This window comes from Phalacrocorax aristotelis, chromosome 16, assembly GCF_949628215.1.
Source record: "Phalacrocorax aristotelis chromosome 16, bGulAri2.1, whole genome shotgun sequence".
Taxonomy (NCBI): Eukaryota; Metazoa; Chordata; class Aves; order Suliformes; family Phalacrocoracidae; genus Phalacrocorax; species Phalacrocorax aristotelis.
Genome location: NC_134291.1, coordinates 10,131,695 through 10,153,629, shown reverse-complemented (window position 1 = coordinate 10,153,629; position 21,935 = coordinate 10,131,695). Strand labels below are relative to the sequence as shown.

At 43.0% G+C, this 21,935-nt stretch overlaps 1 protein-coding gene across 6 annotated transcripts in view; it reads left to right on the top strand.

The window, feature by feature from the left end:
* The window catches only part of RAB11FIP4 (RAB11 family interacting protein 4), a 124,730-nt gene extending 103,573 nt beyond the window's left edge, over positions 1-21,157 (top strand). For 3 of the 6 annotated variants that reach the window (XM_075111122.1, XM_075111124.1, XM_075111126.1), the window contains 12 exons: positions 5,871-6,094; positions 9,730-9,921; positions 11,462-11,596; positions 13,077-13,112; positions 14,037-14,136; positions 14,547-14,650; positions 15,215-15,355; positions 15,896-15,977; positions 16,248-16,385; positions 16,879-17,037; positions 17,366-17,509; positions 19,278-21,157. In XM_075111122.1, coding sequence (XP_074967223.1) covers positions 5,871-6,094; positions 9,730-9,921; positions 11,462-11,596; positions 13,077-13,112; positions 14,037-14,136; positions 14,547-14,650; positions 15,215-15,355; positions 15,896-15,977; positions 16,248-16,385; positions 16,879-17,037; positions 17,366-17,509; positions 19,278-19,394 — 1,572 coding nt within the window. In that variant the 3' untranslated portion in view covers positions 19,395-21,157. The remainder of the gene's footprint in view (positions 1-5,870; positions 6,095-9,729; positions 9,922-11,461; positions 11,597-13,076; positions 13,113-14,036; positions 14,137-14,546; positions 14,651-15,214; positions 15,356-15,895; positions 15,978-16,247; positions 16,386-16,878; positions 17,038-17,365; positions 17,510-19,277) is intronic. The other 3 variants (XM_075111123.1, XM_075111127.1, XM_075111128.1) reach the window with 1 other exon arrangement.
* The last annotated feature ends 778 nt before the right edge of the window (positions 21,158-21,935 follow it).

The window sequence follows — 21,935 nt, the reverse complement described above, 5'->3', positions numbered from 1 at the left end:
GTAAAATACCCGTGCTCTGCACACTGGTCTTGAACTCAGAGAGGTTTTTAAACTCCCAGCTATGTGGGGAGACTTGGTGTTCTTCCATCCTGCAGCAGGAGGTTGAAGCAGTTTCTATGACTTCTTCCCTCCCCCATCAACCTACCTGCAAGCTGCGTCGCTGTGCGTGGCAGCCCCTGCTCTGCCTTGTGCTCTGCCGCAGCTGCGTGGGTGGGAGCTGGCAGTCACTCGCTCGGCTTCCTCATGGACGCAGATGCGCAAGTGTGGGCTCACTTAGTGCTTCTGCATTTTCCTCTTACGTAGCCTGTTTCCAGTCAGATCAAAGGGTCGATCAGCATCTCCCCACCTCTGCCTGACAACTGAAAAGGAAAGAAAATATGTTGGGGGAGAATCTGTGCTTTAAAAAAGTTCATAGCCCGCTTGGTGTAAATATGCAAACGTTTGTAGAGGAGTGGCGCAAACACGTTGGTGAGAAATGCTTCACACCCTTCTTCGTTACCCCGTAATTAGGAGGATACTTGCCTTCCAATGCAGTGCCTGCTTAAGTAAAGATGAGAGAGCCTGTGGATTTTCTCTGTGATGGATGTGCAACAGTAAGTCACACTTCATCTGAGACCGCCGAGCCTGGCACGCCTCCACGTGGCACCTCCTCCCTTCCCGTTGTGGTGAGGTGACTTTTCCTGCACTTTTGCTGGGAAGCAGCTGGGTGGGGAGGGTGCAGGGGCTCAGAGTTGCGTCTGTGCCACAGCTAGAAGATTCAGCTTGTGGGACAGGTGCAGGTCAGGGGAATGATCCTGGTGAGGGAAATGCCATGGCTGACATGCATGTGGCATTTCTTGTATCTGGTTGTGTGTGATGGCTACAGCTCTTGCTAGTCAAATTGCCCAGTGGTGGGAGACTTGGATCCTCTTGTCTTCCCTGTCTCTGGAATACTGGGAGGCTGTCTAAATGTCAGGGGTGCTGGTGATTTGGCTGTGAAGGGTGCGAATTTTAACTAGGCTTGCTCTTCAGCATGAGTGTATTGATGTAGGCATGTCATGCAGCCTGTCAGCCAAGTTGCTAGCTTTCAGCTGCTTTATGTGCAGTTTTCAGGGATTGCTTCCAACCTGGGAAAGTCCAGCCAGGTCACTGCAGGGCAAGGCAGAGCTGTATTCCCATACTCACCTAATGCTGACGCCGCTTTCCTGCCCCACAAAGATCAGAAGGAATCCATGGGAATCGCTGTCTCTGGCTCCTGCTTCTGTTTGGGGTGGCTGTGCAAAGGCAGCCTGTGCTTACTCATCTGGCTTCAATGCAGCCGCACAATTGCCTCTTTCGGGGCAGGGAATTCATTAGTTTCTGTGAAGCGGCCGTGGATCTTTGGGCAGCAGGTGCTTCTATAGAGCAAACTGTTGCTGAATATTCAACAGTCGCTATACAAGTGTCTGGCTGACAGCCTGTGAAGCACTTGGAGTTATCTTGAGCATCCGATTAGATAAAGTGCAGAGTACTTACTGCTTTAAAGCTGCCGGCATCTCTGTTGTGTTCGTGGTATTTTAATGTTCATTGGTTTGTTTTTTTTTTTTTCTTCTAATGTGAATCTTCCAAGATCATAAGCAGCAACTTCATCTCTTTTGACTCAGCCAACAAAGAAGGGAACTGCCTAGCAGAATGAGAAGCACAATGATTCATATTCAGGTTGTCAGAACTTCATTCTCTTACTGGTTTCAGCTAATGACATGTACACTGGAAACAAATAAATGACTCAGGATAGAAGTGTCTCCTAATCTTTAACATACTGTTTAAACTCAAGTTAGGTCTTTTAAGGCTACCTGAATAACACTTCTTCCCAAACTCTAATTTTGCATATGAAGTTCTGTAGGTATCTAAACTATGAACGAATAATTTGAGAGGTTAAGCTGTGCAGTCAGCCTTTTCTGTCTCTCTTTTTTTTTTTTCTTTAAGAGTTTAATTTCCTTAGGTGTGGTCTGTAAGCAGCTTGTGCTAGGTGGCATCGTTGAAGGTTATGCTCCTGTCAGAAACTGTGATCACTGAACAATTACAGCTTCAAATATCTTATAGCTGTAGTCAGCAAGGTGTGGATGCCTGTATATTGTTTACTAGCAACACGCCCCAGTTCTCACTTCTTGTAGCAGCTTTCAAAACCTGTATTAGTTGTTTTAAATGTGCTCTTTTTTCTTCTACTGGTTATTTAAGCCACAGAAGGAAAACTTTTCATTAAATGTGTAATTGTGACAGTTGCACTGAAGACTGGTTTTACCAAAGGAGCTGAAAAGACACCTTGATGATGTTGTCCAAGTCCCATGCTTTACAGGATTTCTGTGCATATCAGAGGTGTTCTGGTGCCTAGAAACACTGCATTAGGGGTGTAGCGATTCCCCATCCCTAAGCTCTTAAAGCTTAATAACTATGTAGTTATGTAGTAAAGCTTAATAACTATGTAGCATGTAGTTCCTACCCACAGAAAACAGTCATACAGTCTTAGCACGGTGGCTGTCAGAGGTCCTAGTTTCTGTACATCTTGCTGAAACAGTGATTTTTTTTTTTTTTTTTTTAAGCACTGGTTGTAGGTGGACCTTGAGCACTTAAAAGCATGGACAGCCGATGCAGCTGCTGGAGCTGAGCTCTCAGGCAGGATTTTGTGTTGTGCTGCATGCTTTGAAAGGGCTGGGGTCTTCAGTGTGTGATTTGGCTGCCAGGTACTTAGAAGAGCAGCTGAGATGTGCTTCCTAAATGTCCTCTTTGTTTGTGCAGGTCTGTGGGGTAGGTGCCAGATTTCTGGAGGAGAGGAGGGCTGGCAGCCTGGGACGTCATGTGCTGCGTGGCATCCGCTTTCCCCCCTGGGAGGAAGCAGTGGACAGCAGCTGAGGGCGAGCTGCTCAAAGGACGTTGGCTGGGCCATGTTCTTAATTTATTGAGTCCCCATCAGTCCCTGAGCTCCCTGCAGCTCCAGGATGGCATCAGCAGAAGGGTGGACTAGCTTCCAGGAGGGGTTCCAAATCTTGTAGTGAGGCATTTCAGAAGCTGTAAAGCAGGTGTTCAGGCTTATGGTGGGTCATTGCCTCCAAAAGCTAATTTCTTTTTTTTTTTTTTTCTTTTTTTTTTTTTTAATGGGGCTTAGAAATAAAAGTTTGGGAGTAGAACAATTACACTTCGACAAAGAATACATGGCTCTGACCAGCATGGGTACAGTGCAGTCTGTGCTGTAGCTATAGAGGAGTACTCTAATACAGGTAAATATGTGAAGGTTAGGCTGCCATAAAGTGACAGGAAAGAAAGTGAGCCCATAGCCTTTATAGATGACACTGCACGTTTAGTTGCTAATGGACTTTTTTTTAAAGAACATCTAGGCTGCTATTATTAGAAAAAGCAAATGTGTGGTGTTACCTACAGGGAACAAAAAGGGAGTCTTTCACGATCTTCTTGACCTTTACTTTCTTGTGTTAATTTCTTTGATACCAGTGAGACTTTCCTGCTGTAAAAACATGCTTAAGCAGAGGCTTCTCCAAGATCTCTGAAAAAGATGTGCTAATTGGGAGGTAGGGCTATGCAAACGCTGTTTCTTCCTTTCCTCCCTTGATTTGTGAACTGCTACTTCAGGTATCCACTGCGTGCTCTGTCTCTTTCTTTCCCTCCTGGATCAGACTTTTACCAGCTGGTGCAGTTCCGTAGCAGTAGTCAGGGCTTTATTGCACTAAACGTTTTAAGAGAAACAGGAGCTCTGTGCCTGTGGGACTTAGCATGCAGGAGGAAACTTTGGGGAAATGTTAGATAAACAAAGACTCCTCAATACTTCTGAAACATCTTAATTGCTCCTAACAATCTTTACTTTTTCAATGCCTACTAAAAAGGTCTTATTGCTTGTGCTGTCTGTTTGAGATCCCAAGGTACTTTGTAAAGGGCAACAATGTCATCATCCCTGCTTGCTTGGGAGGGTGCAAGGGCCAGGCCAGAAGATGAGCTAAAGAACATGGGGCTATAGCAGGGCCAGGGGCAGACTCCTCAGCTGGTGTCTGACCTGCCAAACCACCAGCTCCCTGCAGATGAGGGGTCGTGGCCATGCTGAAGGAGCTGTGGCTCAGAGCTAGAAATTTGATTGCATGAGGCAGCGTGGCTTCAATAAATACTACATGGCATAGACCAAGAATAAATCCTTTTGGACATCTCTTGGACCAGTATCTAGGGAAAGCTTCAGGCTCAGTAAGACTGACAAGGAAAAGTGGGAGAAAGCATATATATGTGTGCTTATTATTGTATGGTGCTGAAATATCTTGCTGATATTACTTGTGTATCTGGAAGACCTGTTGAAAGCTCAGCTAGAAAAGCATCCAGATATCTGCTCTGACTATTTACCCAGAGATTCAACCACTGCCGGTAAAGCTGTCCGTTTGACTGTTTGGGTGTTCATTAGTTAACTAGGTTTGAGCAGGTGGGGTTGTTTTGAATTTCTTAAACCTCCATATGCTAGGAGTTCTCACAGTCATATAAACTGGTATTTCAGGAAAAAATGGAAGGTGAGACCTGGATTTCTAGTAGTTTTTGCAAATCTTAGAAAGCTGCAGCTTCTGGTTGACTCTTCTCATGTTGAGGTAAAAAAAGCACTGAGAAAAATTGGTGTCATCAGCCTAGACCATCATTAGTTCTGCAAAAGGGGATTTAAGCCTCTGTCACTCTAGCATAGCAGTGTCCAGAGGCTATGGGGGTTGACTTGAAGCCACACCATTGCAAGCAGTACCACTGTAACAGCATCCCACTGAACATGCTTGCCAGAAGGGCAGCTGGTGCTTGTGGCGTTGCCAGGCTACCAATGCCTTGAGATTCCTGGGGAAGAAGCTGAGCAGATGACAGTTGGGCCTAAATATGAGGTGTATCCATGAATGAAATGTTTCATTACTTGTGCCAGTAAACTAAGCCTTAAACACTTGATTGTCTTGACTTGCTGGCAATAGTTGTGGAGCTTGCAGGTGAGCTTTGGAGTGGAGCTCAGACCATTTGCAGGACTTGCTCTGGAGTCATGAGTTATTTGTGTCGTGCTGGATGGGGATTGTCAAAGCAGTATTGTGTTGCTACATATCAAACAAAGGACAGAGTAAAATCCTAGGCTTTTTTTTTTTTTTAAATTAAGAATTTTTTTGTCCGTCAGGGACAAGCAAATAGAAAACAGCTTGTCTTGGCTATTGTGAATGTTCATGGGGCAAGAAGGGGAGGGAGGGGATGAACAGCAAGGGCAGAGTGTTGAAGTAATGAGAATGATATCTTATTTTAGTTGATACTTAATCAAGACATGTGGTTTCAGGAAGCAGGAACAGATGGCTTTAGGGATTTCCCCCCCCCATTCCCTTATAAAATTGATTGTCACCAAGACTTACCATAAATGTTTTAACACCTGCCAATTCATTTTCCATGTTATAGATTGTTGTCCATCCTCAGAGTAAACAGACTTATCTGGCTTGCTTTTGTTTAATCAATAATATTAATACATGAAGTCACTGACAGTTCTGTGATTATGTTCTTTCAAAGGATGCCCTTTTTAATAATAAAACTTTGAGGATATTTATTACTTCAAGTGCATTTTGGTAGTAAATTAGGGCAAAACTGCATTTTATACCTGGGTGATGTGTCCCTCTCTCCTGTAGAAGGGAGACACAAAGTCAGAGACAGTATTTGAACCCCAGTGGAAGGTGCAAGCTACCTTAGGGGTTTGCAGGTACTGGCCTATGTAAAGCAGGTCATCGTTTTTGTTTTATGGCTTTTACTCAGTATCACTCTTGCTTAGCAGGGCATCTAGAGAATGGGTTATTGCTTCTCCTGTATCTTCTTAACTGCCTTGAAGGATGATCTGAATTACCTCCCAGTTCTTCTTTTTCCAGGGTGGTGAAATCCAGGACTGTGCCTACTTGGACAGCGAAAGCGCCTACAGTGAGTCGGAGCTCTTTCCTGATGACGACGCCATGACTCTAGCACAGCAAGAGGTTCACCATGAGTCTGACATGGACAGTGCTATTGAGAGTGCCCAGAGCTCGGAGGCCTCCGACGTGTGTCGGAGCGAGGAGAAGGACGGTGTGCTTGGTGGCCTGTTTCTGCCTGGTGACAAGTGAGTGGTGGTTTTGCTCCATGATAGCCCTGTTTTGAGGCATATGCGAAAGGGCCAGGGAGGAAGGAGCCTTTATGCAACTAATCCCTACTGTGGGAGACTGAGGATGCCTGAAGGATTTAGAAACTTAATAACCATTTACAATATAAGGGAGATGGATGTCCAGGTCCTCTAAGTGGCTTAGACAGTCTCAGCCCTGGCTCCTTCTGGCATGTTCTGCGAGCACTCATGGGACTTGCGTGTTCCGTGTTGAAGTGAAAACGTTAGGTCTTTCCAGAATGGATCACTGCATTAGCATCCCTCAAACTTTTGATCTTCTATGTTCCCATAACCTTTATAAGCTGGAATTAAAACCAATACTTCTGCAAAGCAGTGCAATATGGGGAATGCTGCTTTAGCCTTTTGTACATCTAGTTATCTGAAGATGTGGGCTCTGCAGATTTGATTTGCAACTCCATGTACCAAGTTAATTCTATGTGTTTCTAATTTTCCATAACCTTTAGTGCGCAACAGTAACTTGTGTTTAACACAGGGTGTCCTGGCATTTGTGTATGTAACCATAGTTTGCTGTTAACACAAGAGTGTCTCTGTAATCCTAACTTGACTCTTCCCAGTCATGTACCTAGAGGGTGTTGGTAAAAGCCAACTTGATTTAACCATGCTTTGAGCTGAGTTAATGCAGTACCACAGGACAGAGCTTGGCTGGGCTTGATTTGTAAGCCTCTTCCCCATTTTTGGCTTGTCATCTTGGTTTGTGCCTCTTGAGTTTCTTTCATTGCTAAGGCAATACTCCTCTCTCCTGGGACTCCTTGGGTGCTCTCTGTACAGCCTCGTTCCTACCCTCCTCCTGAATTTCTCAGCTAGCTGAGATCTGGCCTTCTCCCACTTACCCAAGCAATCCCAGAGAATTCATCAAAATAACTCAAGTTTTCATTAGCTCTTTATCAAACTGGTCTCCTTGTCTTGCCATTCCCGGTTCTTCAAAGCACCCATCCTGCAGTGACTGACTTTTACCCATACTGCATTTGAAATTAGTATCTTTCTTCCCAGCTTTGCTATTCAGGCTCTTGTGAAGGGGGTGAGGGATGCATTGTGCATCCTGTACCCTCCTTCTAGGCAGGGCAGGAACTGCTAAGAGCTACTGTGCTACTACTAAGAGATCTTGGTTTATCCTCTGAGGCCTCCTCAGCTTTGGTAAATCTGTGGGAAAACACCTGGGAAGCTTCATGCTTTTGTGTTAAAAGACACAGTAGAGATTTTCACCTTAGCCAAACCACAATACCTGCTTGTTGAAGAAGCAGGTGGGTGGTTGTGCATCAGATGTGTCAGCCCTCTGTGAAGTCCTGCTCTGAAGAACAAGAAATACCTTTTAAAAAAACACAAAATCCAAACAACCACCAAACCTGAAAGCTTCGTTCAGAAAGTGCTAGAGTGGGAAAAATACCTCTTAGCAACTCCCTTGAAAATGACTCTGTGGTTCCTAGACAGTTTCTAGCCTGAGGCTGGTTATGAGTTCAGCATCCACCCTGAGCATGGACTGTTTCAACCCAAGCAGTTTAAAGTTTGGCAAAGCCTATGAATAACTAAAAACTAAAAGTCCTAAGTAACATTATCAGGCAGATCCAGCAGTGATGACTGTTTGCATAGCTGCTATAAAAGACTTAGCCAGGCAGCGTGTGAGGGATAAGGCTGCTGAACTCCAGTCTGTTGGCAAGTGGTGATGTTCCAGGGCTGTTATGCTGGATAGTGGATTTTATGGACAAGTATATGTTATCATACCAACTGGTTATTTACCTCCATCCCTGGTGGAAGTGTTATGAGGAACTGCTTCCTGAACTGGCTTGGTATAACAACATTGGGAGGAAAACAGCAGTCGCAGTTACACAGATCAGAGTCATCTAAAAACTTAGCAATACACAGTATGGCTGTGGGACAGCAGCTCTTTATGAATAGATGTTAGTGTGATGTGTTGAGCTTCTTACTAATCCATCTCCTAGCCAAGAAGCCTTGTTAGATAAGTTTGATCTCTTTCTAGTATGAGTGTTCCTGTCTTCATGATATTCATTCTTCAGTAGTGTGCTAGGCTTGACTTGCCCTCGTTTCTGTTAATGTGAATTAGGTAAGTGAATTGCAGGTTATAAACGGATCTCATCAAAACAAGATAAACAAAAGAGCATACATCTGAAACGTTGGTAGGCTTCCTCTTCTACTAACAGCTTTTGAAGGGAGGGGATATGCAAATAATGCTTGCACCATTGCCAAAGGAGCACTGTTGCATTTCTTGTTTACAGCTCACAAGTGTAGTATGACAGGAAGAGGAATCTCCCTGTCTCCAAAAGTGCAGGGTATGGTTAAGAGGCTCAGGGTAGACAAAAGAAACCTAGGAGGCAATATTGTTGAGCTGCTGGAGAACAACAGGGAGCTACTGTCCCCTGGCTCAGCTAGTGGAGTTGAAGATACAGGCACTGTGCACTGAAGCAAAGGGAGTGAAAAGCTTAACCCAATCTGCACAAAGCATCAGCGGATTGAATGAGTGCCTTGTCTGTATTGCAGAGAGGTGCTGGATTCTGCTTTGTCGTAGGAACAGTAACATGTCAAGCAACTCCAGGGCTTCAAAAGTGAAATGTGTTTCAGGCCTTAGATGTATGACTTCTGTAGGGAGAACTTTGTTTATAAGAACTTGTCAGTTCACTGACTTGTCTGTTTGAATGCCTTACTGAGGTGCGAGCTGAGTGACCTGTGTAAGATATCTGCCTCTGCAAGATAGCACACTGCATGACTGCAGGGTAGTCTGGACTCTGGGCAGGAGAATCACCATGCACCCTCTGCAGCAAACTTGCTCCACTGTATTAGATGTGATGTGCTTGAAACTACTCTGCCAGCTGCTTTCCTATGGTGCCTGGCTCTGTTGATTTGTTTGGCTATATGTCCTCTCTCTCCGAGGTCACAGGGTCCTGCTGTTCCCTACCTGGTTTGCATTATCTTAGGTACTTCTCTGGTAGTAAAGCACCCTCTTCTTGTGGTCCATATCTCTTCTGAAAGACACATTTTGTCACGATGGAAGGAAGGTCAAGAACTCAGCCTCCGTTAGGTCATACCTGTAGCTTTAGTGACTCTCTGGCATGTGGTGAGCTGAAGTTTATTTCCTGGACGCACAAAAGTCAGTGGCTGGAGATCATGGGGTGTGGGAGAGGGTTTAGGGGGATTACTGGGAAACTTTGATTGTGGAATAGAGTGACAGCCTCTGTCTTGTACCTGTTCCTCTCTCTATCCCATGCATTTCAGAGTTGTCTGCACAGTTTCTGCGTTCAGAGCAGAAGTCCCATAAGCAGCAGTCTTCAGTCATCATTTCCATGTGGTGGTGAGGGTTGTCAAAGTGTGCTCTCTAAAGTGAACGGTTTGTGTTGATCCAAACCCATCTCGCAGGTAGCTTGTTTGTAGATTCTCAAGCTCTTGTCTTTCAAGGCACTATGTCAAATGCACAATCAGATATGTTTAGCACTTCAGGTTTTTAGCACAAGGTGAGTGGGTTTTACAACTTCAAATGAGGGAACAAGCTGTAAAGGTGGAAGACTCCATGTGAGGTGAGATGCTATCAAAGTCGGCCTTCGAGATGTTTTGACCTCTTGTTTCAGGTCAACTCCTCACAACCCTTCTGCAGCATCTGACCTCTCAACTTATTCCACCGCTTCTCTGATCAGTAATGAAGAACAGTTTGAAGACTATGGGGAAGGAGATGATGTGGATTTTACTCCCAGTAGCCCATGCCCTGATGATGAGACCAGAACCAACGCCTACTCTGACCTTGGCTCATCTGTATCGTCCAGGTTGCTCCTTATTCATTAACAAACAATTTTTCAATTTTGTTCTTCTCTGAGCATGGGTGGCCGTAACAGAGTTTACACTGGTAACACAGGCTCACCTGAAAAGCAAAACGTTATCAGTTCATTTTCTGCCCTGCCATTGACAGACTGCATTTATTAGTAAGACCTATAGCAAATATGTTGTTTCTGATAACCTCTGTTGGGTTCTGTTGAGATAACTGGGCTGTTTTGCTTGTAGAGATTTCTTTCTGTTGCAGACAGTAGATTTCACAGTTAGGGGCTAGTATTGGAAGTTATCTGCTGCAAGCTGGAAACCAGCTTAGCACTATGCACCTGCCCTGATGCAGTGGAGAGAAGACCTGCAAGAGAGCTGCTCCTCCTTAGTATTCTGATACTACAAATCCTTAGCACTAACCTGTAAGGTGAAGTGCTGTATACAGAGAGGGGTTTGCTTGAAATGAGCATCCATATTGACTTTGAATGTCTTGGAGAACATAAGCAAGTAGCTGCTCTCTGTTAGGAGCTGGAAATGCCACTACAGTCTGCAGTTTCCTGGATGTGACCTCTGTCTCTGTAGCTCTTACGTCCTGTAACCAAGTCAGTTGCTGATTTTAAAATCCTTCTCAAGCAAGGGAATGGGTGAGCAGGTTTAGGGAAGTGCTGAGCATGAAACTGCTCTAGGATTTGTCTGCTTGGATCAATAGCACATGAAGGTCTTGTGCTTCATTGCTAACACAGGACAAGCTCACTGCATCCCTCTGCTCCGCATGCAACCCCTGTGTGCTACCCTCTGTTTCGAGCACTTCTGCAATCCAGCCTTGTCACCTCTGTCATGCATGCAGAGCCAGCACGCCTCTCCACTGTCACTTCATGATGATGGCTTGTGTCCTTCATCCACTGTTTCTTTGGGTTTATACAGCCCTTCCCATTCCCATTCCTGGGGCTCTGTGCACTTCATGCCATGACTGCTCTCATTTATTTGAGTTTATTTTCTGTTTATCACGCCAAGAGCTACTGTTATCTCCTCTTTAGACCTATGTCCACTTCTCCCTTCCTCCTCATTCTAGGGTTCCTTCTGTCCTACCATCTGAGGGGGTTTGTGTGACTGCTTCTTACCAGACCACTCTGTTTTTCATCCTTCTGCCTTTCTCTTGGAGAAAATACTCTTCAGGTTGCATGCCAGGCTCTAGTGGGAAGATGGGCAAGATGAGAGGGGGACATTGCTGAGGTGGAACATACTGATGTAGCTGCTTTTGCTACGTGCATCTCATGGAGTCTGTATACCTTGTGCTATTCTTCCAGTCACCCAAACTGATTCTTTCCGCTGCACCCAGAACACATCCTGTAAAGCCTCATCTCAGACAGGCAGACTTGCCCTAAGGCTAGATTTCTTCATCATCACCTCTAAGTTAGATGAACTGTGGTTAGAGTGGTTCCCCAAGTCCCTCGTCTGTGATTCTGACACACAGACACACAGTCAAGAGGAAAATCTGTTATGAGTTGGTTACTATAGCCAGTAACATCTCTCCTTTCCTGCAAACAGTGCTGGCCAAACACCCCGAAAAATGAGGCATGTTTATAACAGCGAATTACTGGATGTTTACTGCTCACAGTGCTGCAAAAAGATAAATCTACTCAACGATTTGGAAGCCAGGCTGAAAAACTTGAAAGCAAACAGGTAAGCAGCCTATTGGCACTGCTTTTAGCAATGCCCCATTGAAATGGGACTAGCTAGTAGCAGGAGGAGAGGAAGAAAGAGCCCTCTCCTTCCCTGTATCCTATTCTGTCTTACATATGTGGTGTTCTTACAAAAGAGTAAGAAATTGAGACATCTAGCCTGAACCAAAACGCTGTTCTTCATTAGCTAGAAAGTATTTTTCTGACTTAAGGTGCAGACAGCATCATTAAACTCAAATATTTTAACCAATGAACTCTTTGATTGCAGAGTGAGAGTGATATTTCCAGGATTTTTTCCCTGGAAGTAGGATCTACTGTGCTGCTTAGTGCAGATGTACAGTTAGCTACTGTCTTCTCCAGGTGGGAAGGAGTGATCTGGCAGATCCTTAGCTAATGCATATAACCTTACATACACCTCTACTAAAGCTATTATTGGTCAGCAGAGGTACTTCATTCCTGTGGGATTTTTTTGTCCTCAAGGGAACTTGGAAAAATGATTAATCCTATGGCAGAAGTTACTTTTAGGGTCTCTGCAATTTCAGCTTTTTCCTTATATTTCTATCTCTGCCACTCCATCCACTTCTGAACAGTGCTGAGTGCTTGGAAAGAATCTAGTGCTTCCAACAGTCATCAAAGGCTTTTGAAGGAAAATTATTTGGTGGCCTTCTAGCTCCCCCTAGAAACAGAATGTAAATCCTGCCTGTGTAATCCGTGGCACAGACTGTGCACCACACTGCTTCTTTTCTTGATGACACAGCAGCATGGGACAGATATGAACAATGTTCCTGCCCTAGAAAGGAGTCTGCTAACACCTAGACCATGACCGGCTAGGGCTTTGGTAATTTTGTGGGTGCGGCTGTATATACCTGACTCAAAGGCAGCAATGCTCTGACAAAGAGCTGTGTGTCTGTGTGCACACAGAGATGCGACATCCTGCTATTGAGAGATGCAGCTGGATATTTTGATTTGGCTCTAGTGCTGTTGTCTGAAGTCTGGTCCTTCATTTAGATAATACAAGTCTCTGGCTGCAAAAGGGAACTGTAAAAATGGAAAGTATGTCAGTTCCTGTGCTGAACTGGGAAGCATTACGGGGAAGGATAAATTAACTGGTTATAAAATCATCTAAAAACTGGGAATCTGGAATAAATGTCTGTCACTAACTCAGTGTCCATTTGTGACGTTTCTAATGTTAGTTTCACTCCGATTTACACTGACAAATCCCTGCTAAATATAACAGTGTTTGCAAATTGACTTATTAATGGTCATTTAGTGATTTGTGGCTTCACTCATCTTCATGATGTTGGTAACTGCAGCTTTTGATTAAGTTGTCTAAGAATATTGTTCACAGTATGATTTTCTGACTTCACTAAAAAAGTCAATATGTTTCATTGTGCAGTCAGCTGGAGTTTAAATTAAGATTGAATCTAACACTGATCAAATAAGAGTTTAATTCCTATATCATTCCTTCTGTATCCATGTAGCCCTAACAGGAAAATATCAAGCACAGCTTTTGGAAGGTAAGAGTCAACTTTTTAATGACATGTGGAATCAGCTGTAACAATTCTATATTGGGGGTGGGAGGAGAGAGAAGGAATAAGTTTAGGAAAATAAAAATGTGTCCAGACAAGTTTTCAAGGGAAGTGGCTTGTATTTGGATGGGGATGTTACAGAATGCAGAAGCCACTACTAGTCTTGGAGCAGGCCCCTGAACTGGAAAGAGCTCTGTTAAGAACATAGATAGTTGCTTCTTTGTCTGCCAACTTTCTTCCTTTATACTGCTGTTCCATCAGTCCACCTATTGCTTCTTTCACCCTCATAACATGGGCCTTTTTATTGTTGTTGTTGCCAAAATGCAAAGGAAAGCAAGAGCATCCCTTTAAAACAGGACATACAGAATTGCAATCTTTCTTTGATTAAATGACCCAGCCCTAGGCTGGGGAGGGCTGTAAGTTGCAAGAATATTTTAGATATTCTCCAGTGTTATATTTCTGACGCTCTGCTGTACTGGGAACTGCTTGAGATTTCTTTTTTTTTCTGTTTTTTTTTTTGAAGAAGCTCTTAGTGTACAAAATTTTCTAGATTAACTATACCAACCAGTGCGCAGCGATGACCTTATTTTAAACTTCTAGTAAGGCAAATATAACTCAGTGTGAATAAGGCAAAGTAGTTTTTAAACTATGTTAATGCTGGTGGCAGATCCTATCAAAAGCAACAAAGAACTCACACCCTAGTACTTCATGTCATTGATTGTGCTCAGTATGATTTAATTTAGCTACCAGTCTCCTGTAAAACTTGAGCTTAAACAGTTGTAATTGTCACTGAAATGATTGCACAGATTTTAGCATTGGATGCTCAAGGTGCAAAGCCAGGCTATAAGGCAGTACCCAGACTCTTTCTCCTCCATCCTCATCAAGCAAAATATTATCCTTCTGATCTTTCAGACAACTCTTCCACAACAGTAACTTCAGCAGCAGTAATGGCAGCACAGAAGACCTGTTCAGAGACAGTATAGACTCCTGTGATAATGATATAACTGAAAAGGTGAGAAGCTGTGTGCATTGTGATTTAAGGTGCTCAACAAAATCCTGCTGGAGACATGCATCAATTGACAAAGCTCTCTTGCTCACAGTTACCAGTGATCTGAAGTAGCTCATTCCAAATGTCCTTGATATTCCATTAATATTATGACTTTGCTTCACAAAAATGCAAGACCTGTGCAAGTACAGGTCTAGGCATTGTATTAGTACTTCACTGTGTATTTGCATTGATCACCTCCAAGGAAGATGCAGGGTCTGGGGAACTCAGAATTTCAGAGCTTAATTTCGCTGCTGGCTTTGCAGGGAAGTATGTCCCCTTTCAAAGGGTAGCATAGCTAAATGGCAGTTAGAAAGAGTTAAGCGGTGTATGAAGAGAAATTAAAACTCTCAACTCTTTTCCACTTCCCCTTCCAGGTGATGCACCTAGAAAAAAAGGTGACAGAACTGGAGAATGATAGTCTGACAAATGGTGACCTGAAAAGCAAACTGAAACAAGAGAACACACAGCTAGTTCACAGGTAATAAAGCACAGAGCCAGGTTTTTTTTATCATGTCAGAGCAGAGCCAAAGTTGGAGCAGGAACATCTCTACCTGTAAAATATAACCAAGTCTTCTGCCTTAATGCTGTCAGACAAAAAAAGATACGGCTTCGTCTGAGACGTCCAAGTGGAATAGGGCCACCTTGCTGAATTTTCAGCAAGCAGAGGCCTTGTAAGGAGGTTTCTTAGTACAGAGGCCTTATTGACTTGTGCAGAGCAAGCGCTTCTGTTATGAGAGGTTACCACTGGATTATTTTTCTTGCACACAGCAAGAGCAAAAGGCTGGGTCATAGTCCCAACTTCTTGAGACTGAGAATGAAAGAATAATAAATGAACTGCTACTACTTAATTCTATGCTTACTGGGAAGATTAAATACCAAGAGAGATATTTGGAGGGGTTAAATGCCAAGAGAGATGAAGTAAAATGAAATAAAGGAATGGGGAGGAAAGAGAGAGGCAATGAAGTTGCACATCTTTTTATTATTATTATTTTTTAAAAAGTACTTGTGAAGCTGTTAATGAAATAAGATCTGGTTTCCTTAGAGTTCATGAGCTAGAAGAACTATTGAAAGACCAAGAAACATCAGCAGAACAGACCCTGGAAGAAGAGATAAAGAGACATAGAGAAGCATATAGCAAGTATGAAAAAGAGAAAGGCACTGAAATTGAACTGCTAAATACAAGGTAACCAACATCTTAGTGCCACCCAGAACAGAGTACAAGTTCGTCTTTTCTTCATCTTTACTTTGCATGTAAATGTAGGCTGTTCACAACCAGACAGTGCACAGATGGTTACAGGTTAGTAGTTCTATAGAGTAGCTGTGCAGTTGCATGTCTAATGCCTGAAAGCTTGCGGGATGGTTTACATTAATCCATGTGGTCCATGTAGAGAGTTTAGCTGGATAATTGGCATGGATTCAAGGAGGAAATTGTGACCAGCTGTAGCAAACACTTGTGTCTGCATTTGTTTCTTCCTACTTAATTCTTTTTAGATACCTGTTCTTAGGAGCATAAGAATCTTAGGGTCAGTGTAGCAGTTTTGGCCCTAAAAACAAATAAAGAAAAAGTGCCAAATAGCTTATGAGAAAAAATGCCAAGATTACAAGATTTTCTTTTTTAGTTTTTTCTATTAAGTGCAAATGAAATGGCTTTTTAGAGCATGTTGGTTTGCATGTCTGCATTCTTGCAGAGGCATTTGCTGTAAGATTGTTGTTATTGACACAGGGTTCAGCAACTGGAAGAAGAAAACGGCGAGCTGAAAAGCACTGTCACACGACTGAAATCACAAACGGAGAGATTAGATGAGGTAACAAAAATCCTGACTGCTTAAGCAATTTAACAGCAGCTTGATTTGTGTAAGAGCAAACTCATGTAGTGATTGGCCCAGCTTCTTTAACTTTCCTTCCCTAAACAAGAATATTGATGGAATTGGAACATTGGTCACCTTTAGTGGCAGGAATGCCCTGAGACTGGCATGTGCCAGTTTATGACCAGCTGTGTCTATAGATTTGTGTTGTAAAACTGAAGATGGCTCATGCACTTGCAAGTTACCTATGAAGTTCCCCATTTATTCTAGGAAAGGCAACGCATGTCAGATAGGTTGGAAGACACTAGTCTGCGACTGAAGGATGAGATGGATTTGTACAAGAGAATGATGGACAAGCTGCGGCAGAACAGACTGGAATTTAACAAGGAGAGGGAAGCCACACAGGAGGTAGGTGTGAAGAGGGATGTCAGAGCAGGCAATCGCATCTCATCTGCATGGAAGCCCATCTGTAAAAGAAAGGACAGACAGGACGAACACTGAAAATACACTGGAATGCACTACTGGACTGTGTTTCTATGGCCATAGAGTGATGATTGCTGCAGGAATACCTAGTAAATGGCAATCCCTGACCCAAAGGGTTTACAACTTTCTGAGAACATGGGGCCTTGAATGTATGTCTTTAACATTTTCTTTACTAAATTTGCAAGGGAAATGATGCCTCTCAGATGTGAAGCTTATAGATCAGAGCCGTCTCCAGCTCTGAAGCGGTTTAAGTGACCTGTGCTTCCATAGAAGAGCTGTATTGTAGGAATTTCCAGCCTCAACAAGGCTCACACAGTGCTTGTGTCTGGGTACAGAGGTGCAGCACAGAGATGGCTGCTGCCAGGGAGGGCTGTTTGTGCAGGGGCTGGAGAGACATGGCCTGCTTGCATACCCACAGCTCATTGAAGACTTGCGGAAGGAACTGGAGCACTTGCAGATGTACAAGCTGGAATGTGAGCGTCCTGGACGTGGGAGAAGTTCCTCATCCAGTGTGAGTGAATTCAATGCCAAAACCAGAGAGGTGGAAATGGAGCATGAAATAAAACGGCTGAAGCAGGTGAGTGATCCCTGTAAAATGTACAGGACAGCTTTTAAAAAATGCCTATAGCTGCAACCCCTAGCACATTGCCTTCAGATTTTGTCCCCCCTTTCTCACACACGCACAAGACCCACATTGCATCTGCCTAGAACTTCTTTGCACAGGTGATGTAAATTGTGCACATACACCTGTGATTCAGGCAGGGAGGACCTGTCACTGGTGGTTAGAGTTGATGTTAGCTTGCAGCCTATGTCACCCAAGCTACCTGTGATTTTAAAAATCTATGTATTTTTAATGAAATCTTGTAGGAAGAACTTAAAAGCAATGTCTTTTCATCCTTAAATAGGAGAATCAGAAACTTCGTGACCAAAATGACGATCTTAATGGACAGATCCTAAGTCTTAGTCTTTACGAAGCGAAAAATCTCTTTGCAACACAAACAAAAGCCCAGTCACTGGCTGCTGAAATTGATTCTGCATCAAGAGATGAGGTAATAAGCTTTTTTAATCAAGTACAACATCCAAAAATATGCATTTTTCAATGTAACTGTCAAGGTTGAAGTATCTGAGGCTGACAAATGAACAACAAAAATCTGGTTTGCTAGGAGTTCAAAAGTGTTAGAAGATTGCCTTATATCTAACAGTGGTTTTGGATGGTGCTTTTAATATAACTCTTCCATTTGTGTCTCAAAAAATTGGAATTATTAGAATCTCAGTGAACTGTTCTACAATGGATTTATTTTAACATCATCTGTCTTACAGGTTATTGTGCTATTATGGCTTTAATTTCATACAGAAATTACCATAGCTAGTTACTTAAATTTTCACTTTCTGTTCTAGATTTATTTCTAAGTAACTTCAGTAACAAGCTCTCACTTAGATCTAAATTTGAGCTATATATTCCCTGTAGCAGAGCTGAATTCCTAGAGAAAGTAGGTAGTGTGCAAGTAATAATCTGATATCACTTTGGAATATATTCTAGGAGAAACATTCCTATGTGGGCTGAGTCAAGCTTCCTTTAAGCTCCAGGACAGATAGTGAGATCAGGCCAATAGATATGTAAGAGCTCCCAGGGAAAAAGACAGGTTAGTGATGAAAGGCATTAAAAGAAATTGTTTCTTCTGGACAGAGCATCCCATTTCTTCTTCAGGAGGAGTCCTGAGACAAACCTTTTTACCCAATCTGTACTTGAACAACCCTGTTAGCCTTGGCTCCTGGGCAGTCCTTTGAAGTTAAGTGCATACTTGAGTTTCTTGCTGAACCAGAGCACTGTGAAAAAACTCTAATTACTGAACTATAAGTAAAAGCAAATTGGGCTTTTGCTGTTGCCAAGACAAATCTTTATTTCTCCTTATGAATCTCATGACTCTGGCTCATGCGATACCCAGCATTGCCTCTAAAGGAGGAAAGTGCCTTACTACTGTGGCCCAGGCTTAGTAAACCTCACCAACCTCCATAAACTTTTCCCATTGTGCCATTTTGCCTGTTTAATCAAAATTAAGGTAAGAAACTGCCAATTCAGGGTGGAACTTTTATGAAGGCTAATGGAAATGGACACCCAAATCACATTAGCTTTAGGAGGATCTGGGGCTCTGACAGTCCCGACACAGCTTTGTCAGTTTGGTGTTAAACTTGCAGAGTATAAAACGCAAGTGGTCTTAATCTTTGGGGAGTTTCAGGAGCCTTTCACAGCTCAAACGTCTAGTGAAACACTTGTCTCTAATATAGAACATAGAATATTCAGTGTGTTGTTCATGAGGAGTATGTAGCTGTTTCGTGTTGGGGGTTTTTGGTAGGTTTTTTTGAGAGAGTATGCACATGATACAGAGGCAGCCCATATTGTTCCCAGTGCAAAACACTGAAATCCTTGTTCTGTTCAGCAGCCTTTCAGGCAAAGTGCTTTAGATCTCAGCAGATATGAAAAAAACTTAGTATCATGAAGCTCTTGCACTGAGATGAGGAAGCTCATCTGCAGTGTGGAGGCAGGATGGATTGGTGTGTTAGATGGGGAATTTGTTTCAAATGACCTGCCAAAAGATTCCTGATGATGACTGTTCATCATCTTCCTTAATAGTAAAGATCTTTAACATATAGGTTGTTTCTAGTAGAGATTCAGGGAGGAACTAGAGGTAGAATGCCTGTCACAAAAGGGAGTTGGTGATCCTGAGCAGGAACTAGTCTCTCACCTGTCTGAATTTCATGCTGTTATGTAAACTAGTGGGAATATTTCAAGATTAACTTTGAAATGTTGTGTTTCAGCTCATGGAAGCCCTTAAAGAACAGGAAGAGATAAATTACAGGTTGCGACAGTATATGGACAAGATAATTTTGGCAATCCTAGACCACAACCCATCTATCTTGGAAATAAAGAACTGAAGAGAATATGAGAAGAAGCAGCAGCTGCCTGATATTTCTGCACATGCCACTGGATCTAAACAACACTCTGATACTGTAAATTAATCTATAAATATATATATACACTACGTGTGAGTGTGGGTGCGCGGGTGTGTTTATATGATGTTTGGTACACTGTTATTTGTCATTGAATTGGCTTGGTTAGACTTTTTCCATGCACTTTCAATACCTGTGATACAATGGATACTGTATATTAATGTAATAACAATATAACTGGATCATACCGTTTTAGATACTGGACAAAATGACTCTACCTCTAGTTGTAAAGGTAAAAAAGACAATGGAAACATATGGATGCCCTGACTTTAGGAGCAAGATTTGTTCTTTCGTTCTTCCAGGAATTTGGGTACCACAAACCAATTAATATACCCAGGTTCAGTTCCTGACTGGTGCTGACTGTGTAACTTCCTATTTGATTTAGGTTTAGTACTTAAACCACACATAGGGTAAAAAAACCAAACTTTGGGGAAAAGGAAAGACACAAAATAAAAGGAAAGAAGAGGAAGATACTGCAGAATTATTGCTATTTGTGAAAAATCACCATCCACTTGTTTGCCACTGTCGGCACAAAGTGCTTTTTGTGTAAGATCACTTTGGAGCCTGCTTTGGGATGCTTTGAGCCAGCCTGCCCTTCAGCGTGTGTGCGCATGTGTATTTTGGGTTTTTATGCCAGGGTCCCTGTAGCATTGAGGCTAAGAAGCTCTTCAGATCTGTTTCCCCTATTTTCAGGGGTTTATTATGGGCCATTAAGATGAATTCTGGGATCCTGCCCCTTCCCCTCACCCTTACTTTTAAAGATTTCACTGAAGGAACACATTCCAGTACTTAAAAAAAAAAAAAAAAAGAAATGGAACAAAAAAAAGAAAAATTGCATGAAATAGCCTGCTTCAGGGGGAAGTGGAGCAGCTCTTGAAACTACCTGTTGAATTGCTTTCCCCCCCCAGACACACTGCACTCTTTCGAGATTGACATTTTGTAGGCAAGCTGTGGAGAGGACCGCCTGGGTCCTAACAGCGGTGGAGAGAAGTCTGCTGTGGAGCGACTTTTACCTATAGGGCAGTAAAAAGAAAAAGAGCTTGGTCTTGCAGAAGTTGCCAATCCAGACTGAGTACACACATGCATATCTAAAGCTCTGAAAAGGGAACATGTCCTGATTTAGATGAGCAGTTGTGCAGGTGCTTAACTTTCAATGTGTAGTGTGACTGCTCATAGAAGTCAGTGGGACAGAACATAAGCTTTGAAGTTGAGTGTATGCTTAAATGCTGCCTTAAATAAGAATGGACTTCAGCACGTGCCTGTGTTCTCCTGGGCTGGATTTGTGTACTGTAGGGCTAGGACCGTTTTAATTAATAATGTAGCTTATATAAGGAGTTTATGAAATTGTTTGGATGGTTGAATGCTAAAAAAAAAAAATTTATTCCAAGCACTTTTTTGAAGTAAAAATTTCACACCTTTGATTCATGCCAACTGGCACAGAAAAATAGGCCCAAGTATCTGGCTTTCCCCAATGCATAGAGATGTTTCCTCTATTGAATACACTCCCCAGAAGAATGTTACGGTAGCAATGACTGTGCTTTTCTGTGTATTTCTTGCTGTTGGCAGCGTCTTGCCCCTAGTATTCTCTCGATGTATCTTGGTGTGTATATGTGATGCATTTTTCCTGAATTTGACTACATAAAACATTGTTCAGTTATGGATGTAAATATATATATATTTTTCTGCAATCTCTGTGCTCTTGCCTTCAGTGATGTGTTACTGGAGTGATGGGAAGGGGGGAGAAGTACTGAAATCAGGCTTTCTTGAAGGCAAGAAAATAAAACCAGTTTGTTTCTATGTATCTGCATTAGGCAGGTGTAAAGTAGCTGGAAAGCAAAAGGGACCAGAGGAGTAACTATGGGACACAACACCCCAGCGCATAAAGATGTCTGCAGGACTTCAGTGCTCTGGGACACATGGTACGGTCTTGTTCAAACAGTGATGTCTCAGGGCTGGCTTCCTGAGGCTCTAGGGTAACCTGGAGGCAGGGATTTAAAGACAACTCTTGCCACCTGGGGGTGGTGTAAAATGTTCTGTGCTAAATTGCAGCAGCTTCTGTTTGTGGAGAAGCAGGTGGAACACCCCAGGCGCCCCACATGTGCCTTTCCCACCCGCTGCTGCTTCTGGATGTGCCACCCAGAAGGTAGGCGAGGAACAGTTAAGCCAGCTTGGTGCTACCTACAGCTCCCTGTCCACAGGACTCTTCACCTGCACTTTAGTGATGGCATTTCGCTCTGCGTGGTGCTGTTTGTGGGTTGTGCCAAGGACTTTGCTCTTTTTGTAGGCCATAGAGAACTGTTTTAAATTGTCAGGTGGCTGTTGCTAACCTGCTGTGACACGCGGGGCTGGGTGAGCCAGCAGCCCTGCTACTGGAACTAATTCTTGTTTGGTAAGTTAGACCTCTGTCCATGCAGTGGATTTAAATAAGAGTGAAGCTATTGCAGGTCAGACTGGTGACTGAATGTT